General features: G+C 35.4%; 1 protein-coding gene across 5 annotated transcripts; it reads right to left on the bottom strand.

Annotated features, from left to right (window-relative positions):
* Window positions 1–1,557: 1,557 nt before the first annotated feature.
* On the bottom strand, window positions 1,558–18,886 carry PBK (PDZ binding kinase). 5 transcript variants are annotated; one of them, XM_016213874.2, is made up of 8 exons: window positions 18,828–18,886; window positions 16,273–16,350; window positions 12,164–12,257; window positions 8,369–8,511; window positions 7,663–7,832; window positions 5,155–5,284; window positions 3,121–3,294; window positions 1,558–2,493 (listed from the first exon to the last, which is right to left on the bottom strand). In XM_016213874.2, exons 2-8 carry the CDS (start codon window positions 16,328–16,330, stop codon window positions 2,294–2,296), a joined length of 969 nt encoding a protein of 322 aa, XP_016069360.1. In that variant the 5' UTR covers window positions 16,331–16,350; window positions 18,828–18,886; the 3' UTR covers window positions 1,558–2,293. The 5 variants fall into 5 exon arrangements, with proteins under 5 accessions (XP_016069360.1, XP_016069362.1, XP_016069363.1 ...); XM_016213876.2 differs by having other exon boundaries at window positions 18,816–18,836; XM_016213877.2 differs by lacking the exon at window positions 18,828–18,886 and adding an exon at window positions 18,696–18,785.
* Window positions 18,887–19,776: the final 890 nt, after the last annotated feature.

Below are 19,776 nucleotides of genomic sequence, written 5' to 3'. Positions count from 1 at the left end.
ACTACTCTGGTGGGAGATGTTGATAATAGGGGAAGCTATGCATACGTGGTGGCAGGGGGTATATGAGAAATCTCTGTACCTTCCTCTTAATTTTGTTGTGAACCTAAAACTGTTCTAAAAAAAGTCTAAAAAACAAGAAGGAAAGTCTGACAAAATATTACAGCCAAAGAGACATGACAACTAAATATAATGTATTCTGGAAGGAATACTGGAACAGGAAAATGACTTCTGGTAAAAACTAAGTCTGAATAAATTATGGATTTTAGTTAGTAGTAATGTATCAGTATTGGTTTGTTGTAACAAACATACTAATGTAAGATGTTAATAGAGGAACAGGTGTGGAATATATGGGAATTGTCCTTGCAACTTTTCAATGAACTAAAACTTCTTGGAAGGTTTAATTTTTAAAAGATACCCAGTTATCACAAATAACTTCATAACTACTACCCAGGTTAAAAAAAATAGAACAGTCATCTTCCTGGAAGTCTTCCTCTTACCCCTTCAATCACTATTACATCACCTTCTTCAAATGTAACTTAAAAAAAAAATCCTCACCCAAGGACGTTTTCATTGATTTTAGAAAGGGGCAGAAACATCAATGGGTTGCCTCCCATATGCACCCCGACCGGGGATGGAACCCACAACCTAGGTATGCCCTGACAGGGAATCAAACTTGCAACCTTTTGGTGTACATGTCAACCAAAGTGAGCCACCCAGCCACAGCATGTAACTACCTTTTGATTAGTCTTTAGTCTGTTTTTACACTTTACATAAACTGAACCTTTATATATATATATATATAAATGTGTGTGTGTATATATATATATATATATGCATTTATATTATAGTATCTAACTGAATCTCATTTTCATTACTGTATAATATTCCATCGAGAATACACCCTAATTTATACTACTGATGAGCATTTTAGGTTGTGACTATTCAAGCCTCTTGTACTTTTATTTATGGTTTTTTACTTATTGCTTTTTACTTTTTACTTTGTCAAAAATTGTGTCCATATATGTGCAGGTCTCTTTCTGCCTGTTTATTCCACTAGTCTTATTGGTTATCTTTATGCCAATACAATATTCTTGATATTTGGTATAGAAAATTCTCCCACTTTGTATTTTTGTTTATTCTTGGTCCTCTGCATTTTCATATATATTTTAGGATAAGTGTATTAAGTTCCTCAAAGAGCCATCACTTACAAAGCTAGTATGAAGGTTAAAAGACAAATCACCCTCATTTTAGATTAACAAAATAAGGCCAAGAGAAAAAATCCTACTCACATTCACTTGGCAACTTTAATGATAACAGATCAGTGGAGTATATATTTTTTAAATATATCTTTATTGATTTCAGAGAGAGGAAAGGAGAGGGAGAGAGGGAGATAGAAACATCAATGATGAGAGTCATTGATCGGCTTGCAGCCCGCAACCCGGGCATGTGCCCTGACCGGGAATCGAACCCTGATCGCCTGGATCCTAGGTCGATGCTCAACTGCTGAGCCACGCCCGGCTGGGCCAGATCAGTGGAGTATAAAATAGGTAAATACACTTCTGGTAACCAAAGTTCCTTTTATTCTATATCCTATTAGTTTTATTAGTTTTACACCAGAACTGTAAAATGCTTAAGATCTAGATTAGTAAGTAAAAAATAAAAAAAAAATCTCAGTACAGAAATAACATTTAATAAATGAAAGCAAAAACCAACGATCTGGGGAGAACCAAGAGGGTAAGAAGCCTTAACCGGAAATGTCTAGAAATACCCAAGGAGCTACTCTGAGCCATATCCTCTCAGCTTCCAGTGACTGTATTTAATAAGCACATCAGCTAAGAAAGACCAGCAAAGTTTAAAAGACAGTCAAATGTAGACTTATTTTATACTACGAAGTGCTAATTTAAATAGGTCCATTAAAACAGAATATTCAAGAATGATCATTAATAAAAGTAGTGGTTCCTCTACCTAAATTAATGTTAGACATAGGAGTTTAAGGCTTTTTGTTAAATCTCTATGAAGAAGTTTCAATACTTGTTCCTTAAACTTAAAAGTTTCTTAAGCTTTATAGAAAACCCACTACAATATCAAATGCTGATCATAAGGATGCATGAAATATCTTTATAATAGAAAGTTTTTCAAATGTTAACAAGGTGCTATGGTTCTAAAACAGGTCACTTTCAAATAGTCTAATAAATATGGATTATCATAGTAACTATATAAATGTATACCATAGTAAACAGAACAGTTATATACATGAGCCATACTTGAGGCTCAGGTCGTTATGAATATGAGATCACTGGATATCTATTTCCAAAGCTTGAACAATGTGCGCAGCAGAAGGACGATCTTTAGGATCTTCATTAGTGCATACAGAGAAGAGCTCAATCACCTTCTGGTATGTTTCATCCAGTTCTTCCATATTCACAGGTGGCCTAGTTCCCAAAGCTGCATAGTATGCTTCATCATCGAAGTCACTTTCATCAAAAGTTTTATCTGCTCATGAAGGAGTTTGAAACAAAATCACTTTAAATCATGGAAAAACTTATCAACTGCTCAAACTCACCCTTCTGAAACAAGAATTCATCATCCAGTATGCTTTTCATTATACCACAGTCTCAGCTGTCCTGCCCTGGTATAGATTAGCTACTGTCATTAATTTATTACATGGATTCAATCCATGGTTATCAACCCTTATTATGATAGCTTTCTAATCTTCTCAGGCAAGGGGAGCTTTTTTATTTTATTTTTGATTAAAATATTACAGATGTCCCTTTTCCTCCCCAATGACCCGTTCCACCCGGTCCCATCCCTATCCCCACCACTGTCCGTGTCTTTAGGTTGTGCATACAAGGGCAGTTTTTAAGGTAACTTTTTGCTCCTCCAAATTTTCTCAGTTTATCTCCCTGTAATGAATTAATCTACATCTCATTTGTATAAAATTAAACTGAGATGGTACCAAATCAGTCATCAGCATTAATATAATCTGTATCTCATGCCACTAAATCAAGCACTTTGCTTCTTTAAAAATTAACTTAATAGAAAAATAAAATATAATTTTATAAATTGATCTTATTTTAAACCAAACAGACTGGGATTTACATTAAAAATATGTAGTTATACCTTCATCATCATCATCTGAAAGAGTAATGTGTGGAATACATAAAGTCATCATTTCCCACAGAGTAAGGCCAAAAGCAAATATGTCTGCCTTGTCAGTAATAACACCATTCTCCTCCAAAGCTTCCTTGGGTTTCCAAGGCTCAGTGCCAATATAACAGGCCTCAGGGTCAGTTACTGAAACAAGTAAAACACAAGTAAAACTGTCATAAGGGCAAGCACTAGAAACCACTAAGAACGGCAAACAACCTCCCCTATCCTGCAAAAAACAAACAAAAAAAAACAACAAATTATTTGACAGGTAAAGGTTATCAAATGTAGCCAGTAAACATGAAAAAATACACTCAACCTCATTAATACTTTTTCCTTACCAGGTTGATAAATATTCAAAAAGCTGGATAGTTGGCAAGGGTGTAGAGAAATAGCAATTCTTTTAGAAAGTGGTAGAAGTATAAATAGATTGTGGATGTCAAGAGTACAGACTCTGGAGAAAGACTGCCTTGCCTTGGGTTCAAAGATGTTTGCAAGCTGTGTTACCTTAAATAGATCATTTAATCTGTGCCTGTTTCTTCATTTTTCAATCTATGCTATTATTCGACTGAGAGAAGTACCATTTCTATGCTTCTATGAGTGCTAAATCGGGAAACGGGAAAGGGTTGAATCACATACTGCCTTCTGCCCAGGAATGACACAGATCCACTCACTTTTCCATTTAAATTTGAATCAACTTGTTAATTTCAATGAAAAAGCCAGCTAAAATTCTGATTAGGATTGGACAGAATCTCTGGATCAGTTTGGGAAGAATTAACATCTTAACAGTATTGAGTCTGCCAATCCATAATCATAATCTTTCTCCATTTACTTACACCTTATTCAACTCTCTCAGGAATGTTTTTTAGTGTTCAGTATATAGCTGACCTTTTTGCCAATTTATCCTTAAATATTTTATGCTTTTTGGTACTTATAAATAAAATTTTATTTTTCACTTTCCAATTATTAACTATATATAAAAATATAACAGCTATCTTCACTTATTTTTTGTTGTTGTTAATCCTCACAAGGATATTTTTTCCATTGATTTTTAGAGAGTGGAAGGGATGGAGAGAGTGGGGGGGAGAAACATCAATGTGAGACACATCAATTGGTTGCCTCCAGCAGGCACCCCAACCAGGGCCAGGGATGGGACCTGCAACCCAGGTGTGTGCCCTTGACTGGGAATTGAACCCTCAACCCTTCAGTGCGTGGGCCAATGCTCTAACCACTGATAACACCAGCCAGGGCTTCACTTATTAATTCTAGTAGTTCTTTTGTAGGTTGAGATTTTTTTACTTAAACAATCACATTAACTGTAAATATGAACAATTTCCTTTCCAATCTTGATGCCTTTTATTTTTTCTTGCTTTAATAGGACTATAGGACAGTGTTAAACAACACTGGCCAGAGCAGGCATGTTGGCCTTGTCCTCTATGTTGCCTGTAGGTTTTTCTGTAGATACCCTTTCTGAGGTTAAGTTCCCTTCTATGTCTATTTAGCAAGAGTTGTCTTTTTTATCATGACTGAAAGATGGATTCTGTCAAATGCTTTTTCTATGTGTAGTGAGATAACCATGTAGTTTTCAAATCTGTTAACATGGTGAATTGCATTGACTTTTGAATATTAACTTTTCTTTCCTGGGATAAACAGTAGTTGGTCAGATGTACTATCCTTTTTACATACTGTTAGATTTTTTTTTTAATGTTTTTATTGATTTCAGAGAAGGAGAGAGAGGGAGAGAGAGATAGAAACATCAATGATAAGAGAGAGTTATTGATCAGATGCCTCCTGCAGGTCCCCCACTGGGGATGGAGCCTGCAACCCGGGCATGTGCCCTGACCAGGAATTGAACCGTGACCTCATAGGTTGATGCTCAACCACGGAGCCGTGCTGGCTGGGCAGGAGGAATACTTTTCATTGTACACTTTTTTTATTAATAGTTTTTTATTTTTAAAGAATGTGAACTTATCTATTTAAAAATGTAAAAATTAGAATACTACTTACCTGTCATATTTTCATCCAATGGTAGAGAGACTCCTACATCACAGATTTTAATTGTTTCAAAATCACCTTTAATTACAACATTTGAAGACTTTACATCTCCATGAAGCAATTTCTTATCTTGGTGCAGATACTAAGATAGTGGAAAATTTAACACATCTGAGCAAAAATACAAACTAAAAAAATATACATATATAATATATATAAATAACCTTCAAACAAATATAATTTGAACTCCCTTCCTAAACTACAGCATTATACCTGTCCATCATTTCAAATTATTTGAAACTAGAGAAGGAAACATACCATGTTATCCTGGTCTGCAATTACTGACCACAAATGTAAAAGATTTGTTGGAAATGGATGTCTATTTATAGATAAGTTTTTTATTTACAAACCCATCTTAATACTTTTATATCAAAAGATGCTACAGCAGAAGCCCCGGCTGAATGGCTAAGTTGGTTGGAGAGTCGCCTCGTATACCAAAAAGGTTTTGAGTTCAATCCCCAGTTGGGGTGCATGCAGGAGGCAACTAATCCATGTTTCTCTTTCACATCGATGTTTCCCTCTCTCCCGCTCCCCCTTCCTCTCTCTAAAAATCAGTAAAACATATCTTTGGGTGAGGATTAAAAAAAAAAAAGATGCTATGGGTATCAAAATATACTGCAATTTTATTTGAGGCTACAAATTTTTAGGAATAATTTTGGAATCTTCACAATGAGGCATACTTTCTTCAAACTGAGATAATGCAAAACAATAGATAACTCAGGGCTACACATAATTCACAAAAAGAGGAAGCAGAAATGTAATCTAAGACTATTTTGTTTTACACATTAACCCTTTCTTAGAATTGACAACTAATAATATTCATAATAAAAAATGTCCTATAAAAATGTTATTTGTGCCCGGCCGGGCATGGCTCAGCGGTTGAGCATTGACCTAGGATCCAGGCAATCGGGGTTCGATTCCCGGTCAGGGCACATGCTCGGGTCACGGGCTCAATCACTGACTCTCTCATCATTGATGTTTCTCTCTCTCTCTCTCTCTCTCTCCCCCCCGCCCCTCTCCTTTCCTCTCTCTGAAATCAATAAAGATATATTAAAAAAAAAAAAAAAAGTTATTTGTTCATTGATCAGCATTTTAGCATCTACTGTGACTGGGTTTGAAAATGATGCAGAGATAATTCTTGGAATGTAACTTGAAATGCTCACTGTGCTTAATTTAAATGTTGCCCATCATAAAGAGAATATGCATGAATATATTACATAATACATTAATTCCATTATGTATATTTTAAATCATTTATTAAAATTCAAATTAATGATTTAGTTTATCCATTTAAAATTGGTTTTTCTATACACATATTAACAATAGTTATATTTAGAAATATTGCCTTTTTCCAGTTTCACGTTTCACAAGTCAACTTTATTTCAACTCTTAACATGCAACTTTGCCATCAGTATCATTACATGATCTGCGTTTGAGTCATCTGACAGGTTTCTGGGGCCATCAATACTTATGTTTAAGTTATTTAGGATATAGAATTCTTTTTATTTCTAACACTGTCCATCCAAATGCACAATAATTTGCATAAAATTGAGACTTTTTCATTTGACCTACAGATGAGTATTCATGATGCCCAAAACTTACCCCACAAAGCAATTTTTAAGAGGCTTGTTTACATCAATAGAGGGTTAGGCTACACTCCCAGGAATAATTAGTAAATTTGTGTTAAATTTAACCCTTTTACAACTAAATCTAACGTGATCTCTGTAAGCAAAACTACCTGACTTGGGTTATTTCATTATTTCAGACTATGTGAAGACCTCAAACAGTCAACTCTGTTGGTCAAATAAGGAAATAGTGCTCTCTGCAATATAAAAGATTCCATAAGGCAACTCTCACTTAAGGCAGACCCTTCTTTTGGAGGTTGGGGAGAATCCTACCATGTAACTAGGTATATAAAGTACTTAGTGTGTTTTTTATTAAAATTATGTCTTTTAAAAAATATTTACCTTTATTGTTGAAATTATAGGTGTCCCCCTTTTCCCCATTGACCCCTTCTACCCCACCCCCACCCCCCACCCAAGGCCTTCACCACACTCTTGTCTGTCCATGGGTTATGCATATATGCATATAAATTCTTTGGTTAATCTCTCCTCACCCCTATGTTCATAGCAGCACAATTTACAATAGCTAAGATTTGGAAACAGCCCAAGTGCCCATCAGTAGATGAGTGGATAAAAAAGCTGTGGGACATTTATACCATAGAATACTATGCAGCTATAAAGATGAAGGATCTCATACCCTTTGAGACAGCACTGGTGGGACTGGAGGATATTATGCTAAATGAAATAAGCCAGGCAGAGAAAGACAAATATCACATGATCTCACTTATATGTGGAATCTAAAGAACATAATAAACTGATGGACAAAACAGATTTAGAACATTAAAATATTTAGTTTTTTAATGTTCCACAAAAATCACATAAAATATAATGGTATAGTTACCTTTAATCCTCTTGCCATGTTCAAAGCAACTTTTAAAATTATGGCTGCTGGAAAAGGACCTTGGCTGTCTTTATTTCGTTCTTCTATTAAGTCATTTAGAGACTTTTCACCCCCATATTCCATAGCAAGACACAGACTACCATCACTGGCTTCAGTGAAAGCACGATAACCTTAAAGAAACAAACATTTTCTTACTAGGATAGGGAAGAACAACAGTACTTAAGTTTTTTATAGTACTGTGACTGAAAATGGACCTGGATTAACACTGACAAATATACAATGAAACAGCTATTATTTATGAAACTAATTCAGTAATCTAATTTAAAATGCCTTCACTGTTTACAAATAGTATCACAAATTAAAGTTTTAAAATATTTTATGCATTCCTAAATATAATGGTTCATAAGCCCTACTTATATTAAAAATGAAAACAAGGAAATTACATAAATGAAAATCACTTTATATTCCTGAATTCTCCATAGTACCAGCATTATAATGACTGTAACTATTCCCATGTTTTAAATATATACTTAAGCATCTAAAAATATTATATACTTTTAGAATGTCCACATTAATTTGATTCTTACCAAACTCTACCACCATCCTTTTCATTTTTATAACTGAAACTGGTTAAGAGATTATATAAACTGTTTCTGATAAACAGAATAATATACCAGATACTGCTACCAAATAAATTTAAACTTACCTATAATGTTTGGATGATGAAGGCTTTTTAAAACCTTAGCTTCATCAGTTAGTCTCTTTTGATACATACTTTGATAATGACCATTACATCTAGAATTAATCTTTTTCACAGCCCAAGGAGAATGAGACAAGCCTCCTGGAGATCTTTAAAAAATTATTAATTATAAAATATATAAAGGTTAATAAATATAATACATTGCAAATGACTAACAAGAACTTCCAAATTTTGAAAAGAACTTGATAATGTGGTTTTTTTTTTAAAACTTACAAATTTTATACTATCAACACCTCTGCTACATTTCCTTTTTAATTGGGAGATAAACAGCTGATATATCTACTGATTACAAAAGTAGTCTGATATTTATTGGTGAAAAGGAGGGGACAAAAAGAGAATTAGAAGGAAAAAGATGGAATGTCATAATTTTTAAACTTCAAGACTATTTTTAAATTTTTCTACTTAAGCATGTTGCACTACCAACTACTTATCAAACATTTTACTATATGTACCACAGATGAGTTCTAGAATGCTAAAGTAATAAACACTAATCTCTAAGAAACAACTTAAAGAAGAGACATACAAGAAACATTTGGCCCATATGTAATCATCCAAATAACAGACTGTTCTTCTCCAACAAATATTATGTCTCTTCACTAACCAATCCACCTTATACCTTTCACTGACTACTCAAAGACATGAGCTTAAGGCAATAATAATAAAGAAACAAATGAGAAAAAAATGTAAGCTATCTATTTTGTAAGAAGACTAGCCATCTTAATATTTAAAGTATAAATGGTTTGAGGCCTAAATAAACAAACAGATAAAGTCAGAGAAAGGTTTACCTAACAAGGTGGCCGTTTACTTATGAGTACAGTGAATTATGAAAGCAAAGTGTATGCAGCATTACAGGAACAAAAGCTAGTAAAAGAGCTTCAAAAGTTAATCCATAAGAACATAACAGATTGAACCAAGAATTCACTTAGCTTTGTACTACCTCATAAGCATAGCTCTATGATTATAGAACCTTTTTTTTTTTAAATCAAAAAACATGTACTCAAAGGATCACTAGATTTCTTAATTCATATACATCATCCATACATTATCTAAACTATTCTTACACCTCCAGTTTCAGATAACAATAGCATTTGGGGATAACCTCCTTCATGTCATTTTATTATGAAAATATAATTTTCAAGTTTCAGTGGGTATCCCATAACTCTTGGATGTTTAGAATTCAGTGACCAAGTCCATCCTTCACCTTTTCCATAATATATCCTGATTTATAGAATGAAAAAACATATTTACAAAATCTGAATTAAATACTTTGCCAAGCTAAAAGCTGGTTTACTGAAAAAGCTAATAAAACAGATTTCTGATGGGAATGCACAAGGAAAAAAATAAAAGGCACAAATAATATTGCAATAAAAAATGGGGAAATAACTACAGATACAGCAGAGACTAAAAAGTATAAGTGGATAAATAATAAAACTTTTACACTCATAAATTTAAAAAACAAAATGGTCAAATTCTTAGAAAAAACTAAGAAAAGTGATGAAAGAAGAAATTTAATCAAGAATTTAAAATCTTCCCACAAGAAATACAAAGCGTAGATAACATTCCAGGTGCGTTTACTCAACTTTCAAGGAACCTATCATTCAATCTATTCCAAGGAATAGAAAGAAAAGGAGCAAGAGTCTAGTATAACCTTAATTTAAAAAATCAAACAGAAATAGCAGTAAAATAAAAATCACAGGCCAATTTCAGTTATATCATAGATGAAAAAATTTTAAACAAATAGCAAACTGAATCTATCAGTATATTTAAAAAATAATACATCAAAACTATGTTGGGTTTAATCTAGGGATGCAAACTTGATTTAACACTAAAATATACTTTTAGATCAAAATGATAGCTTGAACACACACATATAATTTTGATCCCTCTGAAGCCTCACTCAAATAAAAGCAAAAGGATAGTTTAAGACATACATCCACCAAAAAGGATAGAAATAAAGAAGAGATAACAGCAACGAACTTTTGGAAGCTGGAAAGCAGATGAAAGTAAATGACTTAACATGCCCAATGAACTTCTTGAAAGTTATTAAAAAAGCAGGTGGATTCCTAGATACCCTCCCTGATTCTGTATCTCTAGGAAGTTGCCCATTCCCTATCCCCCCCAGCTTCTCAAGACTGAAAACTAGCTTTGAAAGGGGCTAAAGCAGAGGGTATTTAGTTTGAGGTTTACTGGCAAAGCTGAATATCTGTGAACCATACAGGAACACAGTAATTCATGACCTTGTGCATAGTAAATGCTCAATGAGTTTTAATGCGTTATCACCATCCAGATCAAGATACAGAGTATTTCTAGCACTCCTAAAAGACAGGATGCCATTTTAAGCAGGAAAACTTTCAGATAATTAATTAAAAACAAGATAGACAAAAATGAAAACCTCAATAGAAGTACCAGAAGATGAGGTTGGAAAAATCTCCAAGAAAATAGAACAAAGAGAAAATAGGAAAACCAGAGATCACTCCAATAAGTACAACATTCAAATAATAGGAGTTCCACATAAAGAAGAGAAAAACAGGGGTGCAAATCACCAACAAAGTAATTTTAAAACTAACTTCTTAAAAATTTAAGAACAGGAATTTTCAGAATCCAGGAGGCCCACATCCATACATCCATGCATATCACGGTGAAATTTCAGAACACTGGTGAAAAACAGAAGATCATACAAGGTTTCAGAACACTGGGAGTAAGAGATAACATAAAACAGATAACAAAAAGAATCAGCAATCAGAAAGGCTTCAAAATTCTCAGCAATACTACAAGCTAACAGATAATGGAACAGTGCCCTCAAAAGTGTGGAGGAAAATTATGTCCAATGAGAATTCTGGCCCAGAAAACCAAAAAGGGACATTCAAGTATGAGGGTAAATGAAAACATTTTCAGAAATGCAAATTCTCAAAAATGTATCTCCTGTGCACCTTTTCATAGGGAGCTACCAGATGTCCTCAAACAAAACAAGATATAAAGCAAGAAATAGTTAAGACATGAGGTACAGCACAACAGAGTATCCAATTTACCAGAGAAGCAAAGGAAATATTCAGGTTACCAGGAGGGGAACATCCCAGGGACACATTATGAGTGTGTGGTACGATCAGGCAGGGACCACTATTTTTCAATCAGCTGCCATATAAAGCTTTTTGATTAAGTTACATACAGTATAACTCTGTTAACAACACACTTTACATTTAAAGACTGTCTTTAAGAAAGGAAAAAAATGAGATTAGCCATGAACCTATGAGAATTTTTTCCTTTCAAAATAACTTAGACAAGAGTTTTCAGGCACTGAAAAACAAAACAGCATACAAACACAAAGGGGTGTTTAAACTGCAAAAATGTTTCAAGAATACCCACTTCATAATATTGCTATGCTAGTCTCAATTTATTAGCTTTTTATTCAAGAATGCATTTCTATCTAGAAACAATATAAACCTAAAAACATGCTGTGTTGATCAGGTTGATTCCCTCCTCATACAAGCCAAGAGAAAATTATACAGTAAATTACAGTTCCTTTAATAGTCCATCAGGAGAACAGCTAGAAGGAAAGTATACCAGGCAGAGCTCTGGTAAAGTTATAAAAGGTTCTGAGACTGGAATATAGCAGTCAGGTAGGATCTGGAACACACCTCAAATCTAAATATTTGAATTTTCATATTCCTTTGTCTCCAAGTACAGTGGCCTCCAAGTACTAGGGTTCCATGTAAAAAGGTTAATCTAAAATCTTACACTCACCTTTTCATAAGGTAGACATTTACCCCTGTGCCATAGCCAAGCTTCTGCATAAACGGAGAGGCAGGAATATTTATACATGGAGTTGAACATAATGCTAAATGTCAGAAAGAAATAAAAAATTAGTATTTGAAAAGATCTCTACAAATACATCCAAACATTTGCAACACACTACTGTTAAGAGTACTAATTGGCATAATCTTTTGGAGAGCAATCTGACACTGTCCATCCTAATTTTAAATGGAGATTCCTTGACCAGGTCTATTTTTGGAGCTCTATCTTACAGTAAGTAACACTAAAGCAGGGGTCAGCAAATAGCTTGTTTTTGTATAGCCCACAAGAATTGTTTTTTAAAGGGTTGATTAGAAAAATAGGTAAAAAAGAATATGCAATAGTGTTCTTATGTGGCCCACAAAGCCTAAACTATTTACTATCTAGCCCTTTACAAAGAGTTTGCCAACACCTCAGCACAGCATGTGCCGAAAGGCATACACGCACATGTGTGCAAGCATATATATTTGGAATATTGGGATTCACTTTTGTGGCTTCAGAAAACATGCACACACAAAACCCTTAGTAATCACTATTTATTTAGTAATCCTAATTATAGTATATCTATATCACAAAGCATTATACAGTCATAAAAAAAGATGAGACAGAGAAGTCCTACTTTTGCTAATGAATAATCAACTGCTCTTGGAATTGCCATCTAGAAAACTTGACAAAATAGAACAGTTTTCATATACCTGACAATAGGCAGAGCAGGACTGTGATCTTTGAGAGAAGAGAAACAAATGGGGTGAGCCCTATCACTGCCCTAATTTACTGCTTAAAGGCAGTTTCCAGGCCACAGCACAAACACACACAGCTCAGAGGTCTAATCATATTGAGGAGACAGATCAGAGGTAAAGGAGACCTAAATAGCTGGAATTTATGGAGCAGAGAACTAAAGAGGAGGCCACAAAATAAGAGAAAAAACTCCAGAGATCTAAAAAGGGGTCTCCCTTTAAGCATTTGACTAAGTACTTTCTGCACATATCATGGACATGACTACCCAAAGCTGGGGAAAACACCAAACCCAAACAGTAGGCTAAATCATTACAGGAGATTACACAGGTCTAGGAATAATTCACTTACCATCAGCCAGTGTGCGGTGACTCTGTAACACAAGCTATTGAGTAAAGTTTTCTAAAGGGTCATGACTTTGTAATACAGCTAAATTTTAGCCCAAGGAAAAAGTTTAGAACAAAGCCTAAAAGCAAGCCTCAAAAGAAACAGGCTAATGCGCAGTAAACTTAACTGCAAGGGGGGCACAACAAAATCACACACCCTTCAGAGGAATAACAAAGTTCAGCACTCAACAATGTGAAATGCCTCACAGCCCGTTAAAAATTACCCTATGAAAGAAGCAAGAAAATATGACCCATTCCAGGAGAAAAATAAACCAACAGAAACATACCATAAAATCACAGCGATGAAGAAGTAGCCGATAAAAGCCTTCAAATATTAATCTTAAAAAATACACTCAGTAATGTAAAGGAAAATGTGAGCATAACAAGTTGAGATAGAGAAGTAAAAAAGGATCCTAATGGAACTTAAAGAAATGTAAAAATACAGGGGACAAAAATAACACCATCTTAGAGCAAAAGGTCACTAAATTTTAAGACAAAGCAACAAACAGTGAAGCACAGAGAAAAATATAAGGAAAAAAATAAAGAAATCACCAATTTGCTATGGGACAGTAGAAAAATTGATATAAATCCAACCACAGAGAATTACATTAAATGTTAATGATCTAAACAATGTTGTCCAATAGAACTTTCTGTCATGATGGAAATATTTTATATCTGTGTTGTCCAGTACAGTAGTCACTAGTCCCATGTGGTTACTGAGCACTTGAAATGTGGCTAATAACAACTGAGAAACTAAATTTGTAATTTATTCAATTTTAATTCATTTGAACAGAAATTTATATTGCCACATGTGGACAGTAGCTAAATAGTCCAATTAAAGGCAGCAGTTGTCAGGATAGAAACAAGATATAACTACATGCTATATAGTAAACTCACTTTAAATATAAAGACACAAATGGGTTAAAAGTAAAAAAGGTTGTGAAACATAATATTCAAACACTTATCAAACTGGAGTGGCTCAATTAATATCACATAAAGTGAACTTTGAAGAGACAGTACAACACCAGATTAAAAAAACAATTCATGCCCAGGCGAGCATGGCTCAGCGGTTGAGCGTCGACCTAGGATCCAGGCAATCAGAGTTCCATTCCCAGTCAGGGCACATGCTCAGGTTGCGGCTCAATCCCCAGTCGGGGGCGTGCAGGAGGCAGCCGATCAATGACTCTCTCATCATTGATGTTTCTATCTCTCTCTCTCCCTCCCTCTCCTTGCCTCTATCTGAGATCAATAAAGATATATTTTTAAAAAAGACCAATTCATAACAGTAATGGGGTAAATTCATCAAAGAAATAACCTTCCTAATGTGTATGTACCTAATAACAAGCTTCAAAATATATAAAGCAACAAATGATAGAACTGAAAGAAAAAAATGGACAAATCAAAAATTGTAGTCAAAAACACACCTCTCTCACAGTAATAGAGTAGACAAAAAATCAGTAGGGATACAGAAGACCTGAACAAAACAAAACAACATAAACAAGTCATTGAGATTGACCTAACTGATATTTATGGAACACTGCATCCAACAACAGCAGAAAATAGGATCTTTTCAAGTGCATGAAACATTCACCAAGATAGATAAACTGATCTAGTCTGATCAAGGAAGAAAATATAAAACACCAGAAATCAAAAAAGGAGGTATCACCACAGATCCTGCTGACATTAAATGGTAATAGGAGTATATCATAAATAACTTTATGCCAATAAATTTGACAACTTAGAAGCCACAGACAAATTCCTTGAAAAACACTAACAAAGCTTACACAAGAAGAAACAGATAACTTTACTAGCCCAGTATCTATTAACTGTGAAGTGGCAATTAAAATCTTCCTACTTAAGAAAACTCCAGGCCCACATGGCTTTACTGGCAAATTCTACCAATTAAAGAAGAAATACTATCAATTCTACATATACTCTTCAAGAAAAGGAAACGTTTCCCATCTTACTTTATGAATACAGAATACCCTGATACCAAAAGTAGACAGACATTCCAAAAAAAAAAACACCCAGAAAAAAAAATAGTTATAGTCCAACATCCCTCATGAACACAGAAAATATTAGCAAGTTGAACCAAGCAATATATAAAATACATCATGACTAAGCTGGCTTTCCCCAGAAGTGAAAGGTTGGTTTAACATTTGAAAATTAACATAATTTACGATATCAACAGACTAAAAAAGAAAACTATCCCAATAGATTCTGAAAAAGTTCTTGACAAAGTTCAACACACATTCATGATAACCAGGAATAAAAGGAAAATTCCTCAACCTGATAAAGGGCATCTGTGAAAAACCTACATCTACTCTGCCAGGGACGTTGTTGGGCAGGGAGGAGCTATTCCTGTGTGGGGACAAGGGGTGTATGGGAAATCTCTCTAAACAGAGTCTATTACAAAAAAACACAAAAAACCCCTTCTACATCTAATATAAAACTTCCTATGAACAAGGCAAGGATATCTACTCACATCTATTATAAAATATGCTGGAGCCAGTGCCATAAGAAATAAAGTAATACAGATTATGAAAAAAAAGTAAAACTGTCTTTATTTATCTACAATATTACCAGCTACGTACAATGTACAATTGTACAATACCCTAAGCAAGCTATTAAAAGCTACCAGAATAAGTGAGTTTAGCATAGTTGCAGGACACAATTTCAATAAACAAAAATCTATATATAAAAATGAACGACATAAGATTTTCTCCTGTTATATTCTAGAAATTTTATAATTTTGACCATTTTTGTGTATGACGTGAGATAAAGGTCAATTTGCATATCAATATCCAATTGTTTTTACTTGTTGAGGACTTTATCCTCTGTCCTTTGAATTGCCTTGGAAAATATGTTTCCCTCACAAGAGCAATGAATAATAAGACAGTTCTAACGGCAGTAACAATGAAGAAAGGTTTTATATCTTACCAGATTTTCTTTTTTCAGATAATTTGCTTGGTGTCTTGAAATTATTGATTTCTTCCATTGTAATAATCACTCTAAGTCCTATGATAAAAGTAAATTGAAAGTTACACTGAAGTTATAAAGACTATAACTCTCATTCAAGAAGATAATACTATCTCTCATTTGATCATAAAAGCATAAAATTGAGAACTGAAAAAGACCATGACAAATATCTAGTCCAATTTTATTTACAATGAGAAAACTGAAACCCAGAGAGTACAATTACTTACCCAAGGCCATACTACTAGTGATAGTTTTTTTGTCTTAATTAGAAATATATGCACTTGGTTAAAAAAAAAAAAAAATCACCTAGTACAAAAAGGTAACTAGTAAGTCTCCTTCTCATACTTCCTGAAAGTAGTTAACAGGTTTTTTTATGCCCTTTAAAGAAACTGTCTATGCAAGCAGCATTATTCATAATAGCCAAAAAGAGGAAATAGAAATATCCATCAGATGATGAATGGATAAACAAAATATGGTATACAATACACACAACAGAATTTAAAAAATACATATTCTATACAATAGAATATTAATCAGTCATAAAAAGGAATAAAAGAATAAAGTTCTGATGTCTACAACAACATATAAACCTTGCACACATTATGCTAAGTGGAAGCAGCCAGACACAAAAGGCCACATACATAACTCCATTTACATGAAATGTTGAGAATAGGCAAATCAACAGACAGAAAATAGATTAGCAGCTGCCAGAGGGCTGGGGGGGAAGGGAGGATGTGGAGTAGCAGCTAGTGGGTGTGGGGCGTCTTCTGGGGTGATGAAAATGTTCTAAATTAGGTAGTAGTTTAATATAGTCAACTTGGGTTGAATATATCACTGAACTATATACTTTCAAAGGGTGACTTTTATGCTATTGAATTATATTTCAATAAGCTATAAAAACTGTCTATGCAAATAAAACGTACATACTGCACATACATGCAAGTGAACCAAAGCTTTTTATTTCGTCGGTAACATATTTCTTAAAGAACCTTTTTTACCAAATTTAAAAAAAATTGTTTTCGTTTTAAAAAAAGTTAGGTTTCGTATTAGTAGAGTTATTTATTGTACAGCAAACTGTTCCTACATGTCTGTAAGCTCATTTGGTTTGTCTGTAAAAAACTAGGAAGCAGCCCAGCCAGCGTGGCTCAGTGGCTGAGCATCCTCCCAAGAACCAGGAGGTCACAGTTCTATTCCAGTCAGTGAATGCCCAGGTTTGGCCTAGATGCCCAGTGGGGGGTGTGCAGGAGGTAGCCGATCAATGACTCTCATCATATCTACTTTAATTTTTTGTAGAGCCCTTAATAAATAGCATCTTTAAAAACTCCGTGCCGAGAAAAAAAGAAATCATCTCAAAGGCACAGCTTTAATTTTCTATTAATAAGAAGCTTTTGTGTTTTTTAATCACGTTTTCAGATTCGCCTTAATTTAAAACACTGAAGATCCCCCTTTCATAAATTTATAAGCCACTGTAGGACTTAACAAATACATACATACTACTGGCAAAGCTAAAGTGTAGATAGCCAATAGAAAAAAAGGGGGGGGGGAGAAGACGGAGATAAAAAAAAAAAAAAGTAGACAATGGAGAAAAAAGCAAAATAGGGGGAAAAAGGAACATGTAAAAGAAAGGCAAAGTTCTGATCAGATTCTTTCTAAAGTCCTGTACACTTTACACCGTCAGTAGGATTCCTGGGGGTAGAGGCACAGACTGTTTCTCCCTAATCCGGGAGTTTGTAGAGAGCTGGGTGTCAGCTCCCCTGAAAACTGGAAGCAACATTAGTTGAGGGATTCAAAGTAGGGAACTGTGCTCCACACTCCTTTCTCAACCCCCAACCCCCTCCATTCCCACCAGAAATCCTTCGTCAGTTCTACCCTCCCTTAAGAGCTGAAACACAGACTCGGCTGAAGTAAGGAACTGTTTCCACCAGGCACCAGCCCGAGTTCAGATCTGGTGTAGAGCTGAGACGTGCCTCAAGCTGGGGTCTCGCCTCGTGCAGGGCAGCCGGGCCTCCCCGTACCCAGCAGTAAGGCCAGCTGTGCATGGCAGCTTGCCAGACCAGGGGTTCCCAAATCTACCTAACCATCAGGTTCTCTATGAAGCTTCCAGAAAAGGTCCAGATTACCAGGCTTCGCTTAGAAAAAGAACGATTTCTTTCAGGACATCCCCATCCTACCCCGTGATTCAGATGCGCACTCGAATTTCGGTCGCAAAGATGAGTCCTAAGATAATTCCCTGTTTAACGCCAAATTTCCAACGTCTTCAACTTTCCTTCTAGGCCTCGAGCTGTTACGAAAGCAAACGCACGGACCTCGGCTGGGGGCGGGGCGGCGCTCGACCCCGCGCCCGGGCCCGCGCGCCGTCGGGGACCCAGAAAAGCTCCCCAAACCTGGGCCGCGGGGGCTGCAGTCACACTCCAGGCAGAAAAGAAGCCGGTGGACTAGAAGTCCGGGCCAAGGCTGCCTTAAAAACTGGTCCCGAGTGGCCCCCAAGAAGACCCCGCAGCTACCTCAGCACCTACCGGCGGAACAAAACACCCGCAACGGTTGGGGCTGCGCGAGACCGCCCAGCTTTCAAATGCGCGCGCACCGCCCCGGCGGCGGCCGCAAACTACGGGGCGGCGCGAAGGACAAAACTAGCCGCATTTGCCTTTCTTCTTCCTTTTGGTCTTTCTTCTTACTGATTCCATTTTACCACCAACTAGGGATCCTTTAAGATAAACAGAAGGAAGAGGAGCGCGGGGAAGGACAAACTTTTTATAGCCACTGCCAGCCCTTTAGAGGAACAACTCTGGTTTAACAGAATACATATGCCTGTATTTAAGGCTGAAATCCTTCCCCAATTACAAATACTCTGCTCAGAGTATGTAATGATTATTATAAATTTGTACTATGAACTTATTTGGCCTCGAAACACTATACTAAGAACGCATTAGCCTAGAGTAGCAATCAGTTTTGGCTGAGAAGAAAAATAGATATTTAGAAATTCTGGTATCTTGTAATTACCACATTCAATTCAACACTTGTTCGTTTATTCAACAAATATTTATAAATACAAAAGAGACTTTTATGTAGGTTGCTATGATCATATACCTCACTTTCCAAATGAGGAACCTATGGCACAGAGAGGTTAACTAATTTGCCTAAAGTCACAGAGCTAATAAATCGTAGAGTCAGGATTTGAACCCATGTTGAGCTTAGACTTCCTCTCTAACAAATGCGCGCAAAATCTCTTCCACCTCCAGAGCCTTCCCATTCTTGGTCACCCTCTCTTAAGAATAGATGGTCACATCGCACCTTCACTCTCTTCTCATTCTAAATTTTTTGTGAAGGCACAATGTAGACCTCACCATCTTATAAAAAACATCTATAATATTCTACACTTTTAATTAAGTCCTGCATTTCCACAAGCCCTCTATTTTCTATTCTTACTGGCTACTAAAATCCTATCTAAATCCAGAGCTCCAGAGC

This window comes from Miniopterus natalensis, chromosome 4 (genome assembly GCF_054644295.1).
Source record: "Miniopterus natalensis isolate mMinNat1 chromosome 4, mMinNat1.hap1, whole genome shotgun sequence".
Lineage (NCBI taxonomy): Eukaryota > Metazoa > Chordata > Mammalia > Chiroptera > Miniopteridae > Miniopterus > Miniopterus natalensis.
Note: the sequence above shows the minus strand (reverse complement) of the source record. Positions and strands in the feature narration are given on the sequence as shown.